At 51.6% G+C, this 24,123-nt stretch overlaps 1 protein-coding gene across 11 annotated transcripts in view; it reads right to left on the reverse strand.

Annotated features, from left to right (window-relative positions):
• Positions 1-24,123, reverse strand: part of ABCC8 (ATP binding cassette subfamily C member 8) — a 75,546-nt gene that overhangs the window by 31,468 nt on the left and 19,955 nt on the right. For 9 of the 11 annotated variants that reach the window (XM_070626534.1, XM_070626531.1, XM_070626532.1 and 6 more), the window contains 8 exons: positions 20,869-21,033; positions 17,981-18,136; positions 13,877-14,011; positions 13,367-13,529; positions 4,063-4,103; positions 2,703-2,848; positions 449-554; positions 176-292 (listed from right to left, as the gene is read on the reverse strand). In XM_070626534.1, the coding sequence (XP_070482635.1) occupies positions 176-292; positions 449-554; positions 2,703-2,848; positions 4,063-4,103; positions 13,367-13,529; positions 13,877-14,011; positions 17,981-18,136; positions 20,869-21,033 (1,029 nt within the window). The remainder of the gene's footprint in view (positions 1-175; positions 293-448; positions 555-2,702; positions 2,849-4,062; positions 4,104-13,366; positions 13,530-13,876; positions 14,012-17,980; positions 18,137-20,868; positions 21,034-24,123) is intronic. The other 2 variants (XM_070626529.1, XM_070626528.1) reach the window with 1 other exon arrangement.

A 24,123-nucleotide genomic window follows, 5' to 3' on the forward strand; every position in this document is an offset into this window, starting at 1 on the left:
GTGGAGATAGAAGTGTTGCCCCTGGTCTCGGGACTCCTGTGGACCCTACAGGCAGGTAGAGTGACCTCTGGGGTGGAGGACTCAGCACATCCATCTCTGGCCCTTCAGGTGCTGAGCTCCCTTCTGGAGATGGGGCTGGGGGGCTGGGCGTGGGGCTGCAGGGTTCAGGACTCACCTGGACACAGCAGTTGTCAGCATCCCCGTCTGCACTGGGGGCCAGCCTCTGCAATGGGCCCGTGAGGCCCCGACAGTCCTCCCGGGCTGGACGCCTGCGGTTCACAACCTTGAGGGGCTGGGGGTAGTAAGGAGGAGGTGAGGGCCCACGGGGCTGGGAGCTGTGCAGGGGATGGAGCTCCCCTTGCTGAGGAAAGGCTGGGGCAGGAAGCAGCAGGGCGAGAGCAGCAGGCACCAGAGAAAGCACGAGTGGCAGCGGAGGCCGGGCACTCACCACCGCTGGGTACTTGCTGGCCTGACCCTGGGGCGCGGGCTCCCGGGGAGCACACTGCTCCTTGCGGATCTCGGCACTGGACAGGAACTCGCTCAGCTTTTGCACACTGTGGAGGAAGCACAGAGACACCCCTCACCCTGCCAGGGGCAGAGGGGAGGGGAGAGCGAGGAGGGTGAGGCCTGAGGGAGCAGCTCTGAGAAGGTTCTGGGTCCTAGGTGTGGCCCCTACAGAGCCCACACTGGAGGGGGACATGAGCATCCCATAGCGGGGACAGTAATAGGTGTTCCCAGGGTTTGTTAGGGGTGACTGGTCAGCTGGAGTAGGTTAGGGTCTGGATTAGGGTGGGATTGGCTGGCTTTAGGGTTAGTTTAATATTAAAGTTGGTTAGTCTGGGTTATTAGACTGAAGGATGGTTGGCGTTGGGCCTTATCAGTGACTGTTAGAGGTAAAGCTGGTCAGTGTTAAGGTTGGGTAGGATTAGGGTTGGTTATTAACAATCACTAATGTTTTTGAGCACATGGTACGTCAGACCTTGTGTTAAATGTTTTGCAAGCACATCATTCAATCCCCTGCTGGGGCAGGTGTGGGGAGGTTTTACTCTTCCCAGCTCTGGGAGGAAAAGGCCAGCCACCTACCCCCTCGAATTTCCCTGTGGACCCAGGAGGCTAGGGAAGGTTCTCTCTTCTTCCTGGGGGTGTGGAAGCTGGGAATTGTTTGTAGCCTCCTTTCCTCCATTCTGTCCACATGTCCAACAGGCCCGGGGCCCACCAAGCCCTCCAACTCTCAAGGCAGAACAGTCTGACGCTCTAACGGAGCTGTGGCCCCGGTTTCTGTTCTGTGCACAACCCCCGTCCCCAACCAAGAACAGACTGCCAGCCTCTGCCAGCTTCCCCGCCATCCTCGCGCCAGCACTCCCTCAGCAGCAACCAGAAAGATGGAGCCAGCTTTGGGTAAAGCTTTAGGCCGTGTCCTGCTCCCACCTTCCCCAGAGTCTGCTCTCCCTCTTTAAAAAGGCCTCAGCTGCCCTCGAGACAGTGAGACCAGGAATGTTTGCATATGGAAATGTTTCTGGATCAGGCAAAGGACTTCCCACAGGTGTAGCATCCTTGAATCTGTGGTTTCTACAGAAGGGCTGGGGTGGGGGTGGGGAAGGAGGCGTGATCATTAGAAGTCACAATGCCATGGCCGGTAAAACTGAGTCAGCACAGCCGATCCTGGAAATGGGAGCTGAGCCCTTTCCAGCCAGCTACTTCCTGGTCAGATGTTCCTATGCCCACACTTCTGATGAGTTAGGCCCCCTGCCATCCTGAACCCCTGGGAGATTTCCCTCATGCAAGCTGCTCTTGCCATCAGCTGCTTCATTCCAACGGCTACTCCTCCCTGTTGGCTGCCTGGGACCCGCCAGGGTCCCATTAGACAGGGGTGTCACTTTCCTCAAGGCTGAAGGGGCAAGAGTACAGAGGACATTTGTTACTATCTGGTTCTATTTGCGATGGGAAAGGACATAGCTAGCTCTACAAGAGGCATGACAGGCCCTTGCTTTCAAGGAGCTATTTCAGAGGCCCAACGAAATCTTCACACTCTAGCCATGGTATCCCCCAGCCAGAGCCTCTGCCCTCTACCTTCAGGCTTTCCTTCCCGAGAAGGCAATGCCTCTGGGCGAGTGGCAGAGTCACCACTGGGCTCTAGAGCCTGGAAGTCGGGGGCCTCCCAGAGCCGCAGGCCAACTGGGGACAGGATGGGCAGGGACATGGGGGAAGCTGCTCCCCTGGCCAGCGAAGGCTCTGGGACCCATGGAAAGAATGCGGATGTTCAGCCCGGGGAAGACAAAGATTCAGTGGATACCTTCTGAAATCCAAGGGGCTGTCATGTGGGGGAGGGATGGCACTTGTTCTGGGTGGCTCTAGAGGGTAGAACTAGGACCAATGGGTAGAATTTTTGAGGATATATTAATTTGGGCTCAACATTGAATTTTTTTTTTTTTTTTTTACAGACTTGTCTTGGAGGTGACATTGAGTTCCCTCTTCTTGGAGATATGTTAGCAAGTTGACTAGTCCTTTCTCAGGACTGCGTGGAGCAAAGCTACACATGGTGTACGTCTGTCTGACCAACCACGACCAGCTGCAGCGAGGCCCAGGTCCATGGGGACCTGTGTCCTGGGCCCAACAGCTGTGGTTGCAGCGGTCACCGGAGCCAGCCCTGGGGCTGCCACACGAGCTGCCTGTCCTGTGCCCTTGCTGGACTCTCCTCTCACCTGACTAGAGCTTTGACCGTAGACCGGACCACACTGGACAGCAGGAACAGCGGCGTGACCAGGATGTGGAAGAGGGAGAGGGAGGCGAAGGCCACGGAGGGGGAGAAGTCAGCCTCTTTGAAGAAGCTGACGTGGCCCACGAAGGTCTGTGGACAGAGGCACACGTGAGATGGGGGGGTGCCTCAGAGGGGGGGCCCTCCCACACCGGCAGCACTCAGCCCCCAGGAAGGAAACGAGAAGGCTGGAATAGGGACCCAAGGGGACCGTTCTGTCAAAGACATAATCATCATCCTCAGTCTCTATGGCAACGTCCCCAGCAAGTTCAAGACGTCAAGCTGGAGGGCCGGGGCTGCTCCCTCCCTGTCCTGCCCCCTCCTTGCCAGGAATGACCAGGGAGAAGCCCTCAGGTTACGTCAGCTCTGCCTCCCCCTCAGACAGCAGTTCTCAGTTGGGGAAAATATAAACCCGACAGTTACAGAATCGCCTCCTCGTCCTGCCTGCCCCCTGCCACCTGGCTAGCTGGCGGCCTCTGTTACCCAGAGTTCCCCTGAGAGCCAGGCCAGGAACCAGCCCAACAAATCACATGGAGAGTGAATTCCAAACCTGCCTGATGGGCTGTGAACTCGCTGCAGCTCAGGGACACCGGCCCCCCCCCCCCCCGCCCCGGGGGAAATGAATGCATCTTTTTAAAAAATTGCAGCCAGCACAGAAGAGAGTGAAGGGAGCCCTGGGGGATGGTAGGGACTCGTGGGGGCCCAGGTGCTTCTGAAGGGCTCATTGCAGGTCTCCTCTGCTGAGCTCACATACAGCTTTGGTCAAAATCCCTTTAGGAAACCACCATTGTCATATTTAATGATGTGGGGAATTGTTTGTGCGATATTCTTAAATTTTAAAAGGCAGGTTACAAAACCTTGTGTCGCACAATCCTATTTTTGTAAGAATGTCATATTATGTGCCTTAAGAAAAGATGGGAAAGAAACACACTGAAGATGTCACCAGTGGGATTATGGTGATTTAAATTCTCTTTGCCCTTTCCTTTCTGAGTTTCCCAACATTTCTACAATAAACATGTTTCACTTTTATAATTAAAAAGTTCAATAGCTATTTTTTAAAGATTTCTTTAAAGACTAAGCCTCAGGTCCTCCAGGCCTGGAGGCCGGGGCCCTGTCTGCTGGAGTACGGGAGGGACCCTCTCCGTATACAGACTTTCAATCCATCGCCCTGTTCTCAGACCCACTGCTGAGCTCACCCTCTGAAGTTCCTGTGCAGAGAAGACCAAACCCTAGGGGTTGGGGGCCTCCCACCACAGACACCCTCCCCTGCCCCACCAGGCCAGGTGATGGAGAAAGGATCCACTTACAATGAGGACGGCTGCGATGGGGATGGCCGTGTTCATGAAAACTGTGGAGGAAGCACAGGGCAAGTTTAGTGGGAGGGATGAGGCTGCTAAAAACAGTGATCAGGTGGCAGTTCAGCCTCTGGGGTCCTCTCCCCAGCCTGCGGGGTGGAGCTGGGTAGGGTGGGAGCAGAACTGTAGCCCTGTGGCACCTCCAGCTCCTCACACAGCTCCTTACACAGCTCCTTGAAGTCCTGTTTCCTTCGGGACTCTTGTTCCGTGTCTCTGAGACTTAACCATTTAAAGAAAGGCTCAAATGCTCCTCTTCTGCTCCACATGCACAGTGTGAGGAAGCCCCAGGAGAAAGCAGTGGGAGGGGGAGTTGGAGAGCTGGCTGTCTGTCAACAGTGAGGTCAGCAGTGTGTGTTTCTGGGGGCACCAAGTTGCTACGCCTTCCTCTGCCTTTGGTCCCTGTATCCCCCCAGGCCAGGTTCTCTCTGAGGTTTAGAGGCTTCCTAATCTCCATGGCTCTTGGGAAGGATTTCAAACTCATTCACACTAGGTATTAGCGACTAAGGACAGCTTAAAACAGGGTCTCCCTTAGCTCTAAGGCTTAGAGTCCACGCCCAGGTGGGGTAGTTGGTTTGCTGCCTCAGGGGTCTTCTCCTTATTCTGTTTAAACTGTGGCCCTCAGATCCTTCAAAAGGACCCCAGAGAGCAAAGAGAACTGGGCTTAAAGTCAGAGAAGGGTGCAGTCCCTGTTAAATATAAGCTGTGTTACGTTGGGCAAGTCATTTACCTTCCCTGTGCCTCCGTTTCTTTACCTGATTTTTGTAAATTTGTACTTACTTGTCCACACACTCTGACTCTCTCCAAGGTGAGAGGTGATGTAGGGAACAGGCTCTGTGAGCCAGAGGGACTGTCTGAATGTTACACCTCCTGGGCTACTAGCTTAGCCCTGCGCCACAGCTCGCTGCTCCTCCAGCCCAAGGTGTGAGATATCTGAGGTCTGGGCATGGGTTCCTCAACTTCCAGAGAGGGCAGCCCTCCTAGAGTAAGAAACGACCATCCTAGCTGCCACCTCCCCATCTCATCCTCCCTCTTTCTAGGAGTCTCTTCCAGGCCAGCCCAGAAAGGGTCTGGTTCTATAATTAGCCAAATTAAAGCAGAAAGAGCCAGAAGCCAGGAGCCAGAGGCCAAGGGCTCAGCCTGTGCACATGGACCCTGTCTAACGAATGGCGAAGTCTCTGACACTCTGAAGAAGTACAGATGTTCAACACCGTTCCAAGAAGCTGACTGTTCACTTACTCTAAGAATCCTACATGCACTGGTAATACACAGCGTATGCTGGAGATGTGGGGCCCCAAGCAGGTGGAAGGACATGGCCCCTGTCAGGGGGCTTCTAGTCTGAGAAAGGAGACAGAACTATGCTCCCAGGAAGCCCCTGATATGATGGGGAGACAGGGAACATGCCCCTAAGGAGTTCCCAAGCAAAGAGGCAAGATACTGCACCCATCTTTGGAGAATTCCTCATCCAATGGGGAAGACACAGCCCCTGTCTCAGGGAGGAGATATGGCTAGAGCTCTCAGGCCTTGCTAATCTCTCTGACCACAAGGCTTTTTGGCAACACCAATATCACACCTGACTGTGCTTTAACTGCCTTTCCTGAAGAAGGCTCCATGGTCTCCCAGTGCCACCACAATGCCATAGCCCTCTCTCCTCATAGTCCCTGGCAGGGGGCAGCATAAGCATTATTGCCTTCCTACAGTATAAGGGACCTGAATCTGGCACACAGGACATAGCACAGCCATCACTGGCTGGGGAGAGGGAGGGGAAGAAGGATGCCCACGAGGCCTGGGCCATTCACCGGCATCAACCTCGTAGCTCTAAGCACAAGGTAGCCTTGCCCTTCCCCTCCAGGGCCAGTTATTCCAGAGAGCTCCCTCAGGGCACCGGCCTCCTGCTGTTCCTCTCCTGCCTATCCCCATCGATTATCAAAGAGGAGGGGCTCAGGCTACAGAAGGCACCTGTGCACCACACCTCCCCCCAGCTCCCCCTACCCTGGCCCCTTGCCCCAACCCGGGACCCCTCCCACACGTTCTGGGCTCAACTCCCAGCTAAAGAACAGGCTTGACCCGAGTCAGATTGTCAATCAGCCCAACTCTGCTTGGAAAGCAAGCTGGTGCTCTGGAGCGAGAGCCACACAGAAGTCCAGACCTTCTGATCCTGTAATCCTGTCCTGGGAATTTACCCCGAATAATCACTCACAAAGCCCTCAGCAAGATGGTGTTCGCTGCAGCACTGTTTGTCACAGCAGAACAAACCCACAACCACAGCAACCAACGTCCTGAAACGAAATGCATGGGGAGCATCATCGCGAGGGCTGCTCCAGTAAACGTGGTACCTCAGCTCTAGGGGGATCTTGCAGTCAGAAAACGTGGGATAACTGACATTTTACTCCACTCCATTTCTTCCCTGTCATATTTTTTTTAACTTATATTTTTTCTATTTTGTCGTCTTTATTCTTTTCTTTGAGGAAGATTATCCCTGAGCTAACTGCTGCCAGTCCTCCTCTTTTTGCTGAGGAAGACTGGCCCTGAGCTAACATCCGTGCCCATCTTCCTCCACTTTATATGTGGGACGCCTGCCACAGCATGGCTTGCCAAGTGGTGCCATGTCCGCAGCCGGGATCCAAACCGGCAAACCCCGGGCTGCTGAGGCGGAACGTGTGCACTTAACTGCTGGGCCACCGGGCCGGCCCCTATTGTCTCTATTCTTGAAGCTGCCTGAACTCCTCTGAGGAACGACACAAGCTATAAATAAATTTGCAAATGAGCATTCCAAAGCTGGTGCAGCAACATGGAGAATGCTTAGGACAGAATTAATCTCTGCCCTGTTCTGGCTGTTGTACGGAGACACTAAAGAATGAACGTGCAACTTTCCACCTCCCTCACCCTGCCCGGGAGGGACAGCCCCTGTGCCGGGAGCTCTGGTTCTCTCTGGGGTGGGAGTCGAGGGAATGAAATCACAGATGCTTGTGTTTTAAAGGCCTCTCTGAAGATCAGCCCACTGGGCGCTGGGGTGGACATGGCTGGGACTGGGCATGTCAGTGTCAGAGATGGGGCGGCTTGAAATGCTGCAGGCTCTGCCATCTCTCTGAGCTCAGCAGACAGCCTGTGTCCTAGTGCGGGTGGGAAAGGAAGGGAGCGGGCACCCCAGCTGTCCTGGGTTGAACACCTGTGGCCTTGCCTCCCTTTTCCTGAACCACATAAGGCCCTGGGAGACCTTAAAGGTGGTGGAGGGGTGAGAAATATGACCAAGAGTAGATTTCTCTCCAACTTTGGCACAGGGTGGGCTGACTCACTTTGATTTGCTCTAGGGAAGAAAAAAAAAAAGAAGCAAGCACATGACAGTGCTCAAATCTTGAATGTTAGGGGGCAGGAAATACTGAGAAATAACACTAAGTGCAAGCAGAAGATGACAAAATGATGTGTGAGTGTGAAGCTGTTATGGAAAAGTTTGGTTGCATGTAGGCAGGCCTGAAAGGTCACCTTCAAAAGTGAAAGCCTTCTGGAATGGTGTAGAGATATGGGTAGGTGTGGTTTTCATACCCCCTAAAAATATCCCTTAAGAAATATTCATTCAAAAATTATTTTTTGAGGGTCTCCCCTGTTCCAGGCATTGTGCTGGGTTCTGCGGGTCCAGTAGTGAACAATGTGTCAGCTTTTCATAACCCCCCGAACAAAACAAAACAACAAATCAACTGACACAAGAGCTGGGCTCTGATCCTTCCCTCCCCATGACTTTGCCCAAGGAATGCTGCCTGGCCTCGTCGGGGGCGGCCCAGCGCTGCAATACAAGGAGGTTTTCATTTCCAAAGCCTCGATAAATATTTCAGAAGCCATGTGTCAGGCAGGCACAGCCAGCCATCTGTGCCTCTGGTTAACTTCATCTTTGTCCCCCGAGAAAGGCCAGGGAAAGGGCTGCGGGCCCACAGCCTGGGCCTGACGGCAGGTAGCACCTGCAGGAGGAGAAATGCATTGGAAGTGCACAAGGCTACTTTGCATTCAGCCAGATAGTCAGCAAAGTCAACAGAGGGGAAGGAACGGTGTGTGCGCCGTGGCAGCAGGGGTGGAAACGTGGCAGGAAGCCCACAGTCCCACTGATTTCTGCCTCCTTAATTAACGGACCTCCCCAGCTCTCCACCAGCCACCTCCCCTCTCATGCAGGCCGGGATGCCCCCGCAACCAACCGTGGCTGCACCAGCTGGTGGAAGGAAGGCCAGATACTGAAGAGGTTCAGGGACACTGGAGAAGGAAGGGGACCAGGTCTGCAGGTCACCTTGTCCCCCAACACTGGCTGTTCTGAGTCAGGGTCTCCATCGAGGAGGACAGAAGAAGCACAAGACTTGCCAAGAACAGTCAGGCCCTGGGTTGTGGAGGGGGGCAGGTGCTGGGTGCTCATGAATGGGGTTCCCCAGCACCATCCTGCCCACTCCCCACCCAGTCCATGGCAGAGTTGGGTTTGGGGTTTCTTTTTTGTTTTTCAGGACACAGTATGAGGCCAGTCACATTCATCCGAGGAGGGCCCACCCGACTATGGTTCAGACCTGACTGGGAAGAGGGAAGACCCCTGACCACAGAACACAGGACGGGATGGCAAACACATCTTTCCTTTCCTTAAACTCCTTCACTGGGTCCCCTGCTTCAGGATAAAGCCGGAGGCCTGAACACGGCGCACAGGGTCCTGCCCGATCTGGTCTTGTTGTCACCCTCTCCTCACCGAATTACATTCTAGTCTGGAACAAACCATCATCCTTCTCACCTTTAGGACTTTGTGCCTGAAATATTCTTCCCCTCTTCTGGCTAAGTTGTTGTCATCCTTTGGGCATCAGCAACGGGCTTCACCTCTGACAAGGCTTCCTTGACATCCAGCAGCCCTAAGACTAGGTAGGGTGCAACTCTCACGGCCACCTAGAACACCCCTTTCTGTTCCCGTCATGCATGGTACAGCTGCATCTCTTGCTTCTCTACTAGAAGAGACCAACATTTGTTTTTACCACCGCATCCCCCACACTTAACACAAGGCCTGGCATACAGTAGGTACCCAGTAAATACTTGTTAAATAAGTGAATGAAAGAAACAAAAGAGGCCGGGGCTAGACGAGTAACACAAAAGAGAAAGTGGGGCATTTGGAACTGACCCCATGGCTCTGACCACGTGCATGGCCAGCGTTCGTGGCATGGTCTCCTACAAGTTTGTGAGGGTGAGGACCATGCCCGCCTCTCCTTTAACACCCAGGGCCTCAGGAGAGTCTGGCACCGAGAGACGCTCTGGAACAGATGCTGTACAAAGGACCGCGCGAACTGGCAGCATGTCAGCTGGTTGACTGGTGGGGCCTAGGACCCCTCCGTCACTGCTGCAAAGCTTGTCCTCAAACACATGCCTGGGCTGGACATCTAGAGTTGTGCTGCTTCTGCAAGGAAATGAGGATTGAACTGACTTCTAAGGGGGTGGCCACAACACCTGCCTCCAGGTTTTTCCCACTTTATCTTCTATTCAGTGAAATCCTGCCTGTCTTGCGTGGTGTAGCCCAAGCCGCCTCCAGCATGAAGCTCTTTGTGAACTCCCAGCTCATGGGTGCTTCCTCCTCCTCTGTTCTCTGCCATTTGCTGGCTGAGGACCTCAGAGAGTCATCACACCTCACTGAACCTCGGTTTTCCATGCTGTAAAATGGGACAGCGAGCTATATACCTCACAGAGTTGTGATGAGGACTGAGCTCAGTCAGGTTTGCCAGGCGGCCAGCGCAGAGCCTGCCACACCGCCTCATGTAGGTTAGCTCTGACTTCTCAGCAGAGTATAAACTCCCTGAGGACGGGGAGCACATCTTACTGTCTCTTGTATCCCTCCCAGGGCTTAGCCCAGGGCCAGGCACACAGGGCTGGGCTCACGCAACACTCACCGAGTAACTTACATCTCTGTTTTTCTTTGATTCTGGATTTTGATGGTGGGGAAATGGTACCCACTTTGTTTTCAGCCCCCCTGCACTGCCCTGCTCTGCCTCAGCTCAGGGCTCCACGCACAAGCGCTCTCAGTGATGCCATCAGATACAGCATCAGAGGTAACCTTGTCTGCCCAACAGTCTGGAGTTCGCTGAGCAGACTGAAAGCCCAGCAGGTAGCACCAGGATGGGCCCCATCAGGAAACGTGACTCTGGGGCTCTTCTGTGGCGCCAAGACCATTTGGCTGGCGCCAGGGGCGAGAATGAAGATGCCCCATTACCTCATGTCTAATCACCTGTGTCCAGATCCCTGGTGATAGAGAGCAGAAGGCAGGAAGTCCGGGAGGAGGCAAATGAAAATGCACTCAAAGCATATACCTGCAGCTGGGAGGTGCCCCCACCCTACCCCATCTCTCCCTGCCCCACTGTCCACCACACAAAGAAACCCATTCCAGGAAATGTGGGCGAACGCTGAACAAACAGCACTTGGCTTTCAAAGCCTCCCAGAGGGCTTGTCCCTTTCCCTCCCCAGTGTCCTTTTCCAGGGACCAGCCTGGGCTGCCCTGTTTATCCTCTACGTCACCAAGTCCTGGACAGGTGAGGGGCCCTGAGCAGACACCTTCTTGGCTCCAGAGCCCTTCCCTCCTTCCAGAGTCATGTCACCTTTTGATAACATGGAATCTCCTTTCCCTGGGTCCTCCTGGCCCCAGGCCCTTCACAAAGCCATGGCTTGTCTTTTGCAGGCCCCTTGGGACAAGGAGCATCTGTTAGACAGGCTTCAAACATGGCCCACGTTGTAGTTTGGAATGCAGGAAATGAGTGCACATCTCCAGAGGCAAAGCAGCTGGCACCTGCCCCCAGCTATATCACCCGAGCTGCCCCCACTTTGCTGCTAGGAATCTTGGGGACCCAGTGCCCCTAATTCCTTTGCTGCTTCCCTCCCCTCTCTCTCACTGCAGCAATGGTAAGCCTGCCCCACCACACCCTGCTGTGTTGTTGCTGGAAGAGGAAGTCACCTGGCTGCGGGGGGAAGCCCCCCCACCTCAGCAGCTGTTCCCACTGATGGGTGTCTGGAAGCCAGGTGTCTGAAGGCCAGGTGTCTGTAACTCAAGGGGCTGTACGCAGTGTGGTGTTACTGTTAACGCAACCAGACCCAGGGGCAGCAGAGCTGGCAGAGAGAAGGATGAAGGGAGCCTGGGTCTGTGGACACTGATGTCTGAGTTGCCCAGATGGTCCTTCCCAATTTCTCCTGTCCTATGGAGAGCCTCTGAGCACCGCAGGATCAGGGATGAGGGTAAAGGGGCGAGACCAGGAACCAAGAGTGTCTTGGTGAGGAATCCAGAAAGCAACGGCTAACTGCCATGCTCACAACTCCATTCTGAGAAAATCAGATCCTAGCAGGACTTTCTGCAGAAAGATGCCATGGCTGGTGCTGTGTGTGGTGAATGGCCTGGCCACTGCTGACCGGATCAGGGTCCCAGTCTGAGGCACAGACGCCATGGTCTGGCTGGACACAGGGAGGTGGGACACCTGGGGTGCTCAGGGCAAGTCCAACCTTCGGGTTGGATGGTGGCCACCTGGCCCCACCAGACCCTCTCTAGGCAGGAGGGACTCCAGGAATGCACAGATGACCTGAAAGACCATCTCATTCTCCACAAGTCTATCTGGGAGACACAGCCAGCACACCCTCCACTATTTCCCCACCACCTGCCACCCCCACAGGCATGTCCCTTCCTGGCATACCAGAAGAACCAATTTCAGCAGGCGAGGTGGTCAGTAGTGTCCATCTCTCCTACCTTCCTCCCCTGTTTCCCACTCCTTTCAGAGCCCATTCTACGTTCTTTCTCTTCTACTAAGAGAAAATAGCTGAAAAATGGTGCCCATTGTGTCCTGTCTTCTTCACTCCAGACAAGTTCCCAGCTCTGTGTGGAAAACAGCATGAGGCTGGGAGCTAAGAGACTCCAGAGGACCCAGTCTGAGCTGTGCTATCAACCTCAGGAGTGACCTGACCTCAGGAAGGCAACCCCTCTGGGCCTCAATTTCCCATCTGTAAAACCGTTCTGCCAACCTGCAGAAAACATTTTCCGTTTACCTCTCCTCCCCACCTTCTAATTTCCACAGATCTACCTTTTAATTCCCAAATTCTCTCTTCAGCCATGTTAATTCATTTCACCTGTACACTGAGTTGTTTGTTTCCTTTTAGTTTTTTCTCTCTGGGGGCTTCCTCTTGACCCTTCCTACTGCAATGGTCCTTACACTGGATGGGTCAGGGAACCAGTGTGAGGTCTGCCAGCTGCTCAACGTCTGCATCCCAACTACACACTTGGAAAGTAACCACCACAGGCTGCGTCCTTGGAGCCGCTGGACCAACTGAGACAAACTCAGGCCAGGACTCCATCGGTCACCTGACCTCCATCAGCCCTCACTCTGACCTGGGGACTATTATGCACCAAATTTATTTCAACAACAAGATTTTTAATTTCTAGAAGTTCTTTTGGCTCTCTTTCCTGTTTTGTCCTGTGGGTTTTATACTTCCTTTAGCTCTTTCATTGTTTTAAACATATTTTTTTTTTTATCTCCCTCAGGACCCTTCTGTCATCTCCAGGTATCGAGGGACTGATTCTATTTTTTTTTTCCTTTGCTGACTCTCACTCTGGTGGAGCGTTTCCTCTGGTGGATTTTTCTTTCTTTATTATTAGCTCCTTGTTTCAACAGGAATGTTCACCGTAGGAGCTCTACACTCTCTTGAAAGTGGTTTTAATACACGCGTCTGCCAGGACCCTACGAGTTTTACCAGTGTTGGTCTTCTTTTCTCTATTTTCTGGATTTGGGGTTCCCAAAGCACAGGCACCACACCTGTGAGTGCCTCAAACTGGAGCTTCTGTTGTTGAAAGAGAAAGTGTCTCCTTCTCACAGCCCCAGGTGGACGGAAGCTTCCCTGTAGCTTCCCAGGGCAGTGGAGCTCAGTCTGACTTACTGAGAAGTCCTCACACTTAGGAGAATTCAAAACAGTTGCTATTTATTCGTTTACTGCTGCCTCTACTAACATATCAGCACAACAACATGTCAAAGACCTCGTGTGTCTTTCTCCTCACTGCATATTGAGGGCCAGCACAGGGCCCCACACACAGCAGGCTCTCAGCACATATTTGCTGGATAAATGACTGAAGAACACTCTGCTTTCGGGGGGCTCTGCTACCCCGCCTGGATGGGATGATCCCAAAGGCACCCGCTTCTGCCACCCCTACCCCCTCACCAGAGCCCTGACACCCTACCCCAGCCTTCAGGCAGCAGCACACAGGGGTGGCTGGGTGGGGTAGACTCACTCGAGATGGAGGTGTAGACGGCGAAGGCCCTGAGGCTGGTCATCTCCTTCTTGCGCGTCATCTCCACTCGCGTGCGGAAGATGTTCTCCCAGGCGTACAGCTTGAGCAACTTGATGCCACGGAGCATCTCGTTGGTCTGCTTCAGCCTCTCATTGGAATACTCCTGCCAGGGGTCACCGAGTCAGAGAAGGGTTTCCTCTGCCCCCATCCCACCCAAGAGGAAGGAGCCGAGTCACTGCCCTCACCATGTCACAGATATGCCCAGCTCCTGTCCCACAGGGATGCTCCCTGTCTCCTCCATTAAACCCATTTCACAGACAAAGAAACTGAGGCCTGGATGGGTGAAGTGACCTGCTGAAGGTCAATGATAGTGTGCATGTGTGTGTGGGACTGGTTGGTGGCATCTGGGGGAAGAGTGAGGAGACCAGCTGATGTGATGGAGGAGGGAGCAGGCAAACACATGGGGGAAGGATGGGGAAAAGGGCCATGTGCACACCTGTGGACACTCACCAGTGTGCTCCGCTGGGCCTGAGAGAGCTTGGTAGCCACAAAGTACTGGACAGGGGCCAGCAGAATGATGACAGCTGCCCCAATTAAGGCACTGACCCCGAGGATGTAGTAAAGGAGAATCACACCCACAATGATCTGGGAGGGAGAAGGGGATGAGTTCTCTTTGACCCAGTGGCTGCCCTGCTAGGGGGTGTTGGCAAAAGCCGCCTCCCCGGTCCCCAGTCCCCTTAAGTGGGACGTGCCTGGTGCCCCGGTCTCCAAATTGTCTTGGGGGGCAGAGGAGGAGGGGAGACAAAGCAATTTCAGAAGGAGGGATTAACACGATGGGCTCTCAGATGAACAGAGAGTTTCTGGGCTGGTAACTCACTGCATTTATCTGCAAGGCTGGCTGAAGCATTAACTCTTCTGCAAGTCTACTTTCCAGATGGAAGTCTCAGAGCTGAGGTTGCACAACGAGTGTGACAACGCCTTTTGTTCTGCTTGCTGGTTATCAAGGCTGACATTTCACTCTCGTTGGAAAAAAGTGATACACGAGAAAAGGGGCCAAATGGCAGCATCCATGTCAGACAAAACCAGTCCAGAGTCCGAGAGTTTACTTTTCATTCTTATGCTCCTGGCCTGTTTAATTTTTTAGAGATTCTGGAAGGTATTCTCTGCTTCTAGCTTTACGCAAATGACTGCCTGCTTCTGCATATTTATGAAAAGTGTAAATTACTCTCCCCAGCCCCCAAAGCATCAAGATGACAATTTCTCAGGTTGCCTTCAAAAGCAGGCACTTCTAAATTCAGGGCTTATTCTAGAGGAACAGATGTGCTGTCTTCCTTAAGAGAAAAAAAAAAGTCTGCCTGGGTTAGCCCAGCACTCCCTGAGCCCCACACCAAGTCGGCCGAAGCTGCTTGTGGCATCTCAAGGACAGAGAAGTGGGTGGGTGGCTCTGTGATTCCCGTTATTACAGAATGCCTCCTGCATCAGCAGGTTCTTGGGGGCTGAATGGCCCCTTCACCACCTGCTTCCCAGTGGTTAACTGATGTTAAATGCTGGCACAGATGGGCAGAGGAGCGCATTAGGAGATGAAGAACCGCCTACTCCTGCTGGGCCCTGCTCCCACCACCCCCGTGGAAAAGCATCCCTGCCATCCAGTCCTCTCGTCAGCTGTCCTCATATGGAGGCAATCAGCGTGCCCTCCAGCCAACTTGGGTTGGTCCAGACACCAAGCACTCCCAGAGTGACCACCAGGGCGCCAGCCAGGGTCGGTGCCTCATTCCCACTGCCTCAAGTGCTGGCAGCTGCTGGGCAGGAGCTGGGCAGGAGCTGGGCAGGAGCAGCTCCTCCTCATGCTCCGCCCATCCCTCTTCTGGCCACTCCTCTCTTCTGCAGGGGCCTGAATGGACCCCATGGGAGAACATACCAGAAATCAAAGATTCTGAGTGTGCAAAGCAAGTGTGGGGAATAAAAGGGCTATTTTGTCTCTTATTCGTGGGTTAGGAAAGCAATCTCGTGTAGTAGTGGGGAGATCACAGTCCCTGGAGTCTGCAGCCCTGAGTTTGAATGCAGTCCCAGCATTTACAGGCTGTGCAATCCTGGGCAAGTCACTCAGCCTCTCTGAGTCTTGGGTTCTTCATCTTTAAAGTGGTGATTGTAATGCCCACTCACAAGGACTGTTGTGAAGATTAAATGAACAGATATGATGAGCACCCAGAACAGTGCTTGGCACATGGTTAGAGGCAAGGTGGCTGATCCTCCTTCTTAAACAAACAGGCCTCATTTAGGGGTCACTGTCTCTACAGAACCACAGAAAGGAGACACCTGGGTATGATGCGGCTACCAGTTCGCTGTATGGCCCAGGGTAAGGCCCTGCCCTCTCTGGGCCTCCGACACCCATGGGAAGAGGAAACACAGAGGCCTCCACTATGGCCAAGGTTCTTAACCTGGTGACCTGGTGTCCATAAGCTTCGGGGGCCCACAAAGCCCCTGAAATTGTAGGCAAAATGTGTGAATGCACATTTGTTTTTCCAAGGAGAAGGTTTCATTAGATTTTTTAAAACATATATATATTATAAATATATATGGTTATCTAGGGCTGGCGACGGGGATGAGGAGTGACTGCCAATGGGTGTGGGTTCTTTTCAGGGTGATGAAACTGTTCTAAAATTTGATGATGGTTGCGCAGCTCTGTGAATATGCTAAAACCCACTGCATTGTACATTTTAAATGGGTGAATTAAATCTCAATAAAGCTGTTATTTAAAAAAAAGGTATACATGACCCAAAAAAGATTACAAACCAGGGAGAGCCCCTGGGGACAAAGGAATGGGGTCCTAAGCTAACGTCAATATTATCAAAAGCTTCACGTGCCCTGTGACCAACCAGGCTGCACCGGGAATCCTGACCAGGTTGAAGGGATTGGGGGCTGGTCAAAGCTGTAAGTGGCAAAGGTGTAGTCTTTGAGGAATTAAAAGTGGAAAACCAAGTCATACTTCAGGATAAATAAGCAAAGGTAAGTGATTAGTGGAGATAAAAATTCCCACCCCGGTGTTGTAAGGGTTAATTACACAGGTGACAGAGGCTGGGGCAGGCCAGCCACAGGGCAGAGTTATTAGGTCTTAGTGTTAGTATTGTTGGCAATGGTGCGTGTGCAATAAACAATATAAGTAATAGTAACGGTAACAGTGCAGCAGGTTTGGTGGACAAAATGTTTTGAAACAGGTTGTTCACGGGACACAACAGAAAGGATAAAAGGCTGGTGACTGTATTGGATGAACTCTCCAGGCCCTCCTATAGTTTTCATAGTCACTGATCCAGCTTGGCAGGGCGGAGGGGGGCCAGGGGTCTGGGCCTGGGTAAGAAGGAATGGGGCATGGCCTATAGGGTTGTCCCTGTAGAAAGGACCCTCAGATTCCCTGCCCTACATTCCCACCTTGTCTAGCTGCCTCTCCGTGCGAGCCTCTCCTCCTATGTCCTTTTAACGTCTTTTAAATATAAGCTTTACAAGCAAGGAGGACCAAAAACGCCGCTTGAGATTAAGGGGTAGGGAATCTGCATCCCAGGAAGCAATGGCTTCTGCACAGGGAAAGCCCTCACCCCACCAAAAAGTGCAAGGCAGAGGGTCTGACATCACTGAGCGGCTGCTCTGTGCGGGGCCCTCTGCACGGTGCTTTACTTACACCGTCTAACCGAATCGTCACAGCAACTCCAGAGAGAGGGATCACCCCCATTTCACAGACGAGGAAACTGAGGTGCAGAGAGGTTAAGGATTTGAATAAGCCTTCTCATGCAGGTCTAGAGACTTTCCTCTATGCCAGGCAGCCCCTGTGGAGCCTACAGGCCCTCTGGGAATGGGTCTGCCTCCGGCCTGAGCACCGGAGAAGAGAGAGCTTCATTCCCAGGCACAGGACAGGACTCACAGACCCCACGGTGGAAGAGCTCCGATGGGAGGCAGGGCAGGAGAGGCCAGGGATCAGGTAAACCATGCCGGGCATCCTCCCACTGTCACGGGGAGAGCGTGCCTCCCTCAGAGCCAGCCCCAAATGTAATTTGGCTTGAAAAACAATCATGTTGTGGATTTTCAAAAATAATACATGCTTATTGGAGAGTTTAGAAATACATAAAGAAAATAAAAATCTCTTGTAATGCTGCCATGTGGCCTTCCAGTTCTTTTTTCTGTGTGACTCTGTGCCAATGTAAACATAGACACATTCCAACTTAGTAGGAAACACACTGAGTGTACTATTTTGTAATTTACTCTTTTGCTTAAAAACACATCGTGAACACTTTTCAATGTAATTAAGTACTTTGCTACAACATACCTTTTAATGTCTGCAAAAGTGTTCCACACGTGATTATTATAAAGTTTTTTTTAAGGTTGCCTGCATTTTAAAAGTCTTAATGACATGCCTTCTCTGATCATCAAGAGAAATGCCACACCATTTGCAGAGTGTGAGACAGAATAGGGACCCAGGGGTGCACCCCTTGGAGACCCCAAAGGGTGGAAAGTACAGGAAACATGGAATGGAAGATGCTAAGCTACTAGTCACTGGACATGTACCAGCGGATTCTGGTTTTTGACCCCCCCCCCCCGCCCCCCCGCAAAGCACACATCGCTTACCTGTACTGGCATAGCCCAGAGGTTTGGGCACAAAAAGAAAAACCACATGAGCTGGTTCGTGTCAATGGCAACCAGGTTACAGATCTGCCCAGCAGTCATTTCCCCCATGGACAGGTTGGAGGTGGACAGGTGCATAATTTTATTGTAAATCTTGGTCTAAAAATGAGAGCAGAGTGTTTCACATTTGTCATCATCATCATCCTAATCACCACACCCCCGTCATACGTCCATGACGTGTCAGGGACTTCCCAGACATTCCCCACGGAGGCCCACAGCAGCTCCCTGAAGGGGTACTGCGTTATTGCTCCAATTTGACAGATGAGGTACCTAAGGTTCAGAGAGGCAAAGGGCTCTGATTACAGCTCAAACAAGTCAGAGAGGCAGCACTCAAGGAGGAGTCCACGGCAGCACAGCGAGCTACCTCCCCAGCAAGCAAGACCTCTCCCTCGGGGCAGGACTTTATTAGCTCTTAAGTCTTATAAGGAGATCTTTATGTCCTTGTGTTTTCCCGATTTACCAGATGCCAGTGGAGAACACACTTCTGAGTCATAAAAATAATGAAGTGGGGCAGCCGTCTGTTTTAATATGGTCATCTCCAGCCAGGGGAGGGGTACGCTCTGGGGCCAAGTCCTGGCTTAATTGAGCCTTAAAACAAAACAAGGGCTTGGCCTGTGATGGTCGTATGTGAGAAACGATGCATGAGTGTTGACCAGCCCTGGCATTGTCCCGGGGTCCAGCCCCGCCGAGGACCTTGTTCTGCCTCCCAGGGAGATGGAGGGCAGCACAGTAATGGCTCCCTATCAGCTCTGAACCCCAAAGCTCTATGTGCAGAGTGGTCATGCCTCCCAGAAAGACAGCAATTTCCAGGCTGTGTGCACTTGAACAAGGGAAAATGCATTCCTGTCGTAAACGTCCCAGGGAGTCCTGCTCTTGAATGAAATTCTATTGTGCATTCTGTGGATTCCTAGCCCTTAAGTCATCTTTTGCGTAAACCCAGGCTTTTTTGTGGGTCAGCTTTGCTTAAAGCACAAAACTATTCTATGTCTTTTTGTGATTTTATACATACCATGGGTAAGGTTTAAAATAATGGCAATGACATTTTTGGACAAATCTATGCACACCCTAGGTTATGTGAAATAGGTCTTCAAAGATTAATAATAAATGTTGTTTCAGTGAAGTAGGGACATAGAGCAATCTATCAAATAAAGCATTATTAAGTAAAGACCAGGATACACAGAAATATACAACCGACTGATAGCTAGTATATTTCAAAAATTATGTATAATACAAGAATTTTTCTTAACTTTTCATGCAGGAAATGTGGTTATTCTCAAACTCATGAAGACATAGATCCTTATCCATAATTTCCTGTAAATCTCTGAAAGGTTTTTTTTCCCTAATTTGTTTGCATAATTAATACCAGCATTAATTATGTAGCATATGAATTAATCTCTCATTAATTCAAAAGGTACAGACAGTTTGAGAAAAACAATTAGATGCTAATACATTATAAAGCCATTTTTGGATCTTTTAGTGTAATTGGAAAATATTGAGCCAGTGTGCAACTAATGACATACAAATACAGAGTAGATTCAATTACAAAACTGTTTGACTACAAAATTGCCTGTTGTTTGTGGTGATGCATGCCTGCCTGTCACAGGGAGGTCTGGGCAGAGGCCGAGATTTTCAGAGGGGTTTTCTGAACTGAGCAATAGCTTGGTGCCTCCTAGTTCTGAGCTCCTATGAATCTTAGAGGGTCTTAGATATTCCTGGGCTTTTCCCACCATGCTCACATGACATCGTTGAGGAAATGGCTGTGCTTTCTCAAGGAAAAACCACTGGGGATGGGCAGCCTTGTCCTGTACAGCTTCACAGGCTGTGCACTGCATACTGTAGGGGGCGCCATGCACATGGGCTATACCAAGATAACCAGAGTTTGGACCCTGCCACTGTCCCCAGCTCAGGCTATCCCCTTCTCCTCAGCCCCTTTTCTGCAAAACCTCTGGTCCTGGCTCCCAGAGGATCAGTCAATGAGGAACATTTCTGAAGAATGAGGTGGCTTTGGGATTTAGACACAACTTCCTAGGGTTCTACTGACTTCCTGGGAATAGCTTCGTACGGGAGAATCTGCTAGTTGTCCCCTAGGATCCATTCTTTCCTTTTCACAAGGAGAATTTCTAGAAGGTTGGCGGAGCCATAGCAGGGAAGGAGCCAAGGTCTCTGATGACTGTGTAGCTGCCAGGCCAGCCCTCACTAAATGTGAAAACAAATCTCTATCCTTTTTAACTACCATAATCCTCGGTCTCTCCATTCCAACAGCTGAACCAAGACGCTAATGAAGACACTGGGGCCTGGAGAACTCTTGTCACCACCGTGCTAAAGGGACCCTGAGTCCTCCCTGACTTTGATTATCCTTCCAATCAACTCTGAGAAGAAAGCCACAGGAGGCAGCAGCAAGAGGCTGGACCCTGGGACCCATCAGGCCAGATAAGTCTCTCTCATTATGATCCAAGATAGAAGAGCTCAAACAGATCTCAGAGGCTGTCTAGTCCTGCTACGTCATACATGTTTCCTTTTTTCCACCCAAAGAAGGCTGTCTGGTAGCAGAATGCTGGCACAGCATCCTGGGAAGGATTCTGAGGCTGCATTTGCATTCAGCAGGAAAGAGTGCTGTGATCAATTAGTGACGTCCACCACTTTCAAGGCTGGAAACCGTGGAGGCCCAGGGCACTTCCCACCACCCCACACTGCCTTGTCAACGGTTATTGTTCTGAAACATCTTTAAAGGGCAACAGAAAAGTAAATCCACAGCAGAATTATTCTTGAGTGTCCATGAGGATGAATAACACGGTTCTTACTGTGAAGTGCAAAAACAATCATTGAAGTACCTGTATGGCGCCTCTCAAGTTAATGCCGGTTTCGATGGCGACATAGTAGGATGCTTGCAGGAATGTCCTTTGCAGCAGGAGCGCGAGGAACAGAAGCACGGCTAAGACGTAGGCGTTAGCAAGGAACTCTTGGGATGAGACAAAGTAAACCCCGAGAAATTGTGTCTGTTGGAAAGAGAAGTTGAGGTGCTGTCATTGCCAGCAAAATGACCGCCATCAGTAGTTGTTACTGTGCCCTAACGGCTGTTATTACAGGACCCTCCATGCTTGCAGAGCCTGGTGCAATTGTTTATGAGTGAAAAACCAGATGGATAAACCCAACTAAACACGCTTCTAACTGGCGGGAGGGCTGCCTGTATCCTCTGCATCATCCCACCGAGGGGCACAGAAGGTGGCGCGGTTCTAACCTCATGCCCATAAATAGGACTCTCAGCATGGTGGCCCCCGGGCCCAGGGGAGCTCACTCGGAAGGAACAAGAATAAAAAGAGCGAATCCCAGAGCAGCCAAAGCCAGAACCGCCAGAACAAATCCCACGACGTGTGTTCTCTGCTACAAAAATGGAATCAGCTGAGGCCTTGGCCCACGCTCCCCAACAGGCTGCTCTGCAGTAATTTCCGGGCAGAGAAGCCCAGTGGCAAACACGGCACTCTAGTGCTCCCAGGCAAGAGATGGGAACTCATCGCCTATGACAGACTAAAGAGATTTCGGACCCATGCCCCAGCCTCATAGGCTCCTGGGACCTCCTTTTAATTTAAGGTTCTCTTATTGCACCTCTAGCAAGATCTCAGATGATAAGCAGTGGAAAAAAATGAATGTTTCAACTTTTTTCCTAAAGATACCAGGGATCAAGAGCATGTCTGTTTCCAAATTCAACATCAACAGCTCCCAGGAGAACTGTGATCTTGATTAAGTCCGTTGCTCCCCAGCAAGGCCACATCAATATTTCCATGAAGACAGAACTCTCCCCTTTCTGAGACTCTGCCCTGAACTCTTGCAAGCTATTTGGAAGGGTGTGGGAGCCGCCGCAGGGTAAAGACTGCTGGGAACAAAGTGATGAGAAGGAGCTCCAGGGCACGTCCACGACCAGGATCAGGCTGAAAGGGGCAGGAGTCTGAGCAGAGCTCTTTTCCTAGAGTCAGAAATTCCTGGATCCTGGATCCAGGGCTTCCTGAGGGTGGAAAAGATCTTGCATCTTGGTTCAACAGGGCCCTCTAAACCAGCCGGCACTGCTCCAGGGAGCCGGTCCAGCTTACTACTGTCTCTCCTTTGCTCTGAAGGACAGGGGTTTCTCCCTTGTGGGGATAACAGGAAGCAGACACAGGGAGACCACAGAGGGATACACGCAGGAGTCTTAGAGGAAGGTCCTACCAAGGCCGCAAGCCTCCGACTCTCTTTCTCATTTGGAAAAGTTGCAGACGGGACGGCAGAGGGAGAAGGAGTAGGGAGCGGGTGGGCTGGAAGCAGCAAAATGGACCTCAAAATTAGGCTGCAGGGGAGAGACCTGACCCTACAGGGAAGCCGGACAGGTATTTACCAGGTGCAGAACTCCATCTTCACAGACCCTAGTAAGAAGCATACCATTATTAGTCCAGTTTTATACCTGAGGAAATGTAGTTTCAGGACGGTCAAATGGCTGGCCCAAGGTCATGTGCTCGTCAAGGAGAATATGTGAACATGAACCTGTGTCAAATGGCACTATCGTCTGCCAAAACACTACCCTGGACCCACTGCCTTGGCCTCATCTGGGCTTTGACCCTGAGTCTCCTGTTGTCAGCTACAAGCTTGTGATTGTCGAGGACAGAAACATGCCCACTTGGCTGTTTCTGGGTCAAAAATGAAGGTATGCGGGCTTGGGAAAACCTGCTTCTCTTAACAGGCCTTGGGATTCTTCTGTTCTACCATCTTCTGGAGGGACCCAGCTCTGGAGAACGTAGTCCATTATTTTCAAGTAACAAAGCACATCATGGGAATTCCTCCCAAAGGAAATAATTTAACAGAAGGAAATGGCTGTACATGCAAAGATGTCTCTCTCTAGATTAGAGCAGGGGAGAGAAGAAAAATCCATGTAAATGTGCAAACAGAGAGAACAGTTAGGCGCATCACGATACTCATGGGAACGCCACGCAGCCAAGAACACTGATCATCACGAGAGCTCTTGAGCAGCATAGAACGCCTGCCATGTGCTGTGTCACAATGATCAAAAACACAAAGGCTGGAGAATGAGGGCTGGAAAAACCAATAGATCATAAATGTTGGCTGGGCTACGGGTGGTATTTGCTAAATGCACTCATCAGTATTCGTACATCTTAAACAAAGCAACAAATTCTCTTTGTGCAGCTCTACAGGCAAAGCCTTGACTCCTTCCCCCTGCGACACACACCCACGAGGGTCAGAAACTATATTCCTTTGGATCAAGAATTCTGTGACCTGTTAAAATGAAAATCTCCCTGCAGGTATAAGTCAGTAGGTCATTATTTGATCTCTCTTCAAAGAGATAGGTTAAAAGGGACAGGGCCCAGAATCACCGTTTTGATTAAGAAGTGGGTGCTAGATTAGCCAGAGGCCTGGGTGCCGCCCAAGGAAGGCAGGGCCTGGTGAAGCCTAGCGAGAAGAGGGCCCTGGGAAGCCGTGAGTGGGGCTGAGGGCACTGGCCACTGCCCAGCGCCCTGAAGGCCAGAGAGAAGAGGCCAACAACCTGCAACTTCACAGAGGAGGGAGGTAAATGCTGTGGAAGACCAGATGCCCTGGTCTCACATTTTCACAAGCTCTTACGGTGGAAACTGTATTTGTTTTCAGAGATTTCTCCAGCAGTGTTCAATAAGTATTTTCCAATTGATCAATGCGTATGATCTTCATCCCCCATCTACTTCCTTCAGAAGTTGTCACACATTTCCCCATTTTGCAGTCAAGCCTACCCAGGCCTGTAGACTGCAAGTGACTGCTGACGAGTGCAGAGTCGTTGCAGAGGTAGGACTAGAACCCGGCCTCTGACTCCACAGTTCTCACCCCATTGCCCTGCGGCAGAGCTGTGACTGGAGAGGCCCCCTTCCCTTGTCCTCTGGGACTCAAGGGAGAGGGGGTCACCTGGGCTCTCACTTCGATTCTGGCAAGGGCCAAAAGGTGAAGTGACCATGGGTCCCAGCTCTGGAAGGCCCTGGGTAAAACCAGTGAGAACCATCTTTGACCACTCACGGACCAACACACCCAGCCATCTGTCCACAGCAGTCCAACACGGTGGTGTAGAGCCTAGACTT

This window comes from Equus przewalskii, chromosome 6, assembly GCF_037783145.1.
Source record: "Equus przewalskii isolate Varuska chromosome 6, EquPr2, whole genome shotgun sequence".
NCBI lineage: Eukaryota > Metazoa > Chordata > Mammalia > Perissodactyla > Equidae > Equus > Equus przewalskii.